The 4,701-nt window shown below is 40.9% G+C and overlaps 1 protein-coding gene across 1 annotated transcript; it reads right to left on the bottom strand.

The window, feature by feature from the left end:
• Positions 1 to 2,974: 2,974 nt before the first annotated feature.
• On the bottom strand, positions 2,975 to 4,245 carry LOC105795809 (uncharacterized). The gene is made up of 2 exons (XM_012625466.1): positions 3,749 to 4,245; positions 2,975 to 3,701 (listed from the first exon to the last, which is right to left on the bottom strand). Exons 1-2 carry the CDS (start codon positions 4,243 to 4,245, stop codon positions 2,975 to 2,977), a joined length of 1,224 nt encoding a protein of 407 aa, XP_012480920.1.
• Positions 4,246 to 4,701: the final 456 nt, after the last annotated feature.

The following is a 4,701-nucleotide window of genomic DNA, read 5'->3' as shown; positions in this document are numbered from 1 at the left end:
TGCCCTCAACTTCCTTTCCTGAGATTGTCACTTTGCATCCGTAATTCCACGGGACCATTTTGTCATCCTTGTATGTGAAACTTGATGGTTTCATGATTACAATTTTTGGTGTTACTTGATCCCTAGCCTCATTACTCTTAAGGTGTGAGATGATAATTACAGGATGATTTATTTTTGGGGTCCCTGTTCCCAACTCTGTCGCGCATATGGTCCTCCGTTCTTCTGCATCTTCATAGAACCTCATCTCCTTGTTATCCATCATGCTTTGAACCAAAGCCCTGAATCCTTCACATTCCTGAATTTCGTGCCCTGTTTTACGGTGAAATTCACAATAATTTCCCATCTCATACCCTTCCTCCAAATCTGAAATAACTAACCCCCTTTTTGCCATCTCCTTCCATACCTGTTTCAATAGAGTTCTTATTTCAGCGACGTCAGTCTTAACTCCTTCCTCCGTACCTTCGCTCAGCATATTCACTCCCTTATCATCATGATTGGGCAATGGACCCTCGGTGCTGGGTGAGTTATCAAATTCAACAACACCCAATTTTATAAGTCCTTCTACAACCTTCTTGAAAGCGGTACAATTTTCTATTGAGTGTCCTGAAATCCCCGCATGGTAGTCACACTGAGCGTTCGTGTCATACCATTTTGGATACGGGGGTTGTAGAGGACTCATGTAACGAGGGCAACAACATGTGCATTAAATAACTTCTGATACAGCTCTTTATATGTCATTGGAATGGGAGTGAACTGAGGCTTCTCAGTATTTTGCCTCGTTCTCGATTCTGGTTTCAATGAGCCTTGCTGATTAGCAACCATCTTTCTTGGTTGATTCACTGTAATTGATTTACTATATGCGTTCACGTTGTTTACTTCGCCTTCTCTTTTCTTTGAAGCTGACCTTTGACTATTCTCCCCACCATCTATTTTTCCACTCTTAATGGCATGTTCAATCATTTCACCATTCATGATTATATCCGCGAAACTCTTCGAGGCACTTCCTAGCATGTGCGTGATGAACGGCGCCTTCAATGTGTTGATGAATAGCATCAGCATTTCCTTTTCCAAAAGTGGTGGCTGAACTTGAACTGCAATATCTCTCCACCTCTGTGCATACTGTCTAAAACTTTCGTTTGATTTCTTTTCCAAGTTCTGCAAAGTAATTCTGTCTGGCATTATTTCAGAGATATGACTGTATTGCCTCATAAAAGCCTGCACCAAATCCCTCCAAGTGCTGATTTTGGCTCAGCTCAACTGGTTATACCATTTAGACGCCGCTCCTGTAAGACTTTCCTGGAAACAATGTATCAATAATTGATTATTATTAATATACCCCGTCATTCTCCTACAGAACATAATGATATGGGCTTCGGGGCAACTGGTCCAACTATATTTCTCGAATTCCAGCATCTTAAATTTGTAAGGAAGCACCAAGTCCGGGACCAGCTCAGATCTTTTGCATCTATTCCATGATAACTTTCATTGTTTTCTATTGCCTTAAACTTCTCTTCAATCCATTTCCATTTCTCCTCAAACTGTTTTGGTAATTCCTCTTTTTCTTTATCATTCTCAGCTACTTCATCGAAGTCCGGGACAGCAAGATTAACAGGGTTCTCACCAGGGTTAGAACCTGATCCAGCTTGGGAGTTCATCGGTATTGGAGTATCGGCCTGAAACCGTTGAGGCCTTATTGAAATAGAGGATCTACACAGCGACACCTCAGTCTGAACCTGCGCATGCGGAGGTGTAAACCCTGGAGGATAGGTGGGCCCAATCTTGTCTTTTTCTTCATCATTGATCATGGGGCCTTTCCCCTTATTTAATCCTTTTAATAATTGCGTTAGCTCAGTCATCATATCTTTTTGAGTCTCCAGCATCTTTTCTGTCATGTCATGTTCAATTTTTTCCAATTGTTCCTTCATTTGCATCTGTAACTGATCTTGCATTTCCTTTTGAAGTCGATCCAAGTTTTCCAATCGTTGGTCCATAATTTTTTATTTTTCATGGGTACCGTAGAGTGTTTGGTTGATGAATTTTTACCAGTTTCCAGATTAACTGAAGCACAATTTTAACCAATTAAAATCCCTTTTAATAATCTTAAATGCATATGATGTGATGCAGATGCATGAAATGAATGTAAAAAGGAGCGTCAATTCTGATTCAATTTCTTTTTAGAAAACTTTATTGATAAACAAAATTCTTTACATAAAATGGATTACAGATATTGCTTTGCCCTAATGCTCAGAGCTCTAACTTCTTTCAGCAACGAAGCTAACTCCTGACCCCGGTCCAATTCTAGCTCGTACTTTACACTTAAAACATCAGCCTGAACCACCATTGTTTGCAAATGATCAGCTACTTCCCGAACCTGAGCAATAGCTCTACCCATGACGTAATCCATGTTCTGAATTTGATTCTGCGAATGATGAAGTTGCTCCCTCTAACGCTCTTCGTTTCCTTCCAAAGATTCGATTTGTTGCCTACAGCCTTGTAATGTGTACTCCAATTCTTCTATCCTCTTTTTCAATTCTTCGATCTTGCAAAGACTTGTCCTTAGTTCCACTACAGAATTACAACTTCTATATGCAGCAAGTGATTTCTCGAGTTCCGTTATTCTAGCTTTCAGGTCCGCTTGATAATTTTGGGTTTCTAAAAACTGTCGCTCTAGTGCCTCTTTCTGAACTTGAGTCTCCCATGACTTTCTTTCCCACCGATTGGCTTTGTTTCTTTATTCCTGGATCTCCTGTCGCCATTGCTTTGAAGTCTTTCCCAGCTCGACAGTTCTCATTTTTACTCGTAACCTCTTATAGTCCGTCTTTAAGCTATCGAGATCCTCCTCTACTTTATTCTTCCCCTTATTTAACTTTTTACCTTCTAATTTTTGGACGTCGACATCTAGCCTCAAGTGCATCTTCTCTTCTTCCAACTGTTCTATTTTCTTTTCAAGCTCTAAATTCCTCTTTTCAAAATCTTATTTTATAATCTCCAGCTCTGATGGGATCACTTGTAGATACTCCTCCATTGGTCGAGCACTCTCCAAGTTTAACTCCAGGATGTTATCATTAATCCTTTTGCGTCGCCACTCACCATACTCTGGGGTTGTCATCAAACCCATAGCTAGCCTTTTCATCCTGTGGACCTGATTCCAAGCCTGAGAAATTTCCTTCACCTTTTTCTTGTAATTGTCTCCTCGGTACAAGAATTCACATTGAGCTAAACCATATGTTACTAGCACAAATTGTCTCGAATTGTATTGCCTTAAGACCAACAAAGGCGCGTATCCAACGGCTCCCCAAATCCCAAGCAACGGAACCCAGTCAAAGCTTTCACAACTGTAGAGAATTCCATCAGGAATCAACCAAGGAGCTCTCCATTCCACATCATCCTCTTGAAGATTTTGCAGAATTGCTATCCAATTTTCTTCTGATATATCGTCCCTTCTGGGGGTAGCCACTATTTCCTTTAATGGGGAATAATGTTGAGAGAAAACCCGATACAAAACTTTGTCCACCTTCCAGAAATGACTATCGAACCAGGCTATCAACAGTTGCGCACAACCTATAAATCTGCCTTCACCAGCTCGCCTACACGCATTCAAAGATCTAAACGTTTCAGCCAAAATCGCAGGAACAGGTGTGACCCCTTTACCCAACCGATCAACAAGATCTGAAACAACTTCGTCAACATGCCCCAATGCCCTTGGGAAAATCACTAATTCGTATATACTCAAAGCAAACACATCAACCTTCTTTTTTCATCAGGATGTGCTAGGATCAAGTCTCGGAAATTCCTCCATGGGATACATTTACACTCGCCCTTCTGTTTTATCCTGGCCGTGATCCATTGTTCGCTCATTCCTGTAATACTCATTAATTTCTTCCTAAAAGCTGGGACATACGCGGCTTTGGAATATGCTTTATCAACCTGAAGCCTAGGGCAATGCAGTAAAGCCGTATATTCCTCTACTGTAGGCACCAAATCCACATTCCCAAAAGTAAAATAGCTATATGCAGGATTCCAATATTGTGCGAGAGCGCGAAATAGTCGTTCATCCACCTTGATGCTAAGTAAATACGGCAAGTCCCCATAATTAGAGTAGAGCAACTGCTTGGTTTCATCATCCCACCGATCCCAAATTTCACTCAACTCCTGAAGGCTATTTTGTGTCACACTAATACGAGTGTAGTCCCAAAGCTCTGACACATAATCCTTGGCTAGACTGTCCCCCTTTTCCAATTTCATTTTCTCTGACCATATACGGATACTGGCATTGTCTTCCACTTTATCAAGAAAATCGTTTGCCATGACAATTTTATAATTTGGTAACTGAACTTGAATCGACACTCCTTGAAATATGCAATGACATGCAACATATCAACAAAACGAAAACAAGTCAGTATAACACCACAACAATTCAAAGCAAGTATAAGAAAACCAAGCACCTATCCGGGTAACTACTAGAGGTTGGAACAATTCTAGGTTGGTTTCTTAAGTCAGCTACATGAGGTTTGGGTCTAGAGACAAGGTACCTGAACCAGCAGATTCCTCGATCTTCACCCATTATAGGCTCATACAGACTGAGTTCGGTTCAGGGGAATACATTTCCCTATGGCTACACGAAGATGAAAATCTCACGAAGACATAGGTACGGATGTATCCCGAAAGTGATTCACTATCCTGCACGGAGGTGAAAACCTC

This window comes from Gossypium raimondii, chromosome 3, assembly GCF_025698545.1.
Source record: "Gossypium raimondii isolate GPD5lz chromosome 3, ASM2569854v1, whole genome shotgun sequence".
Classification (NCBI taxonomy): Eukaryota; Viridiplantae; Streptophyta; class Magnoliopsida; order Malvales; family Malvaceae; genus Gossypium; species Gossypium raimondii.
Note: the sequence above shows the minus strand (reverse complement) of the source record. Positions and strands in the feature narration are given on the sequence as shown.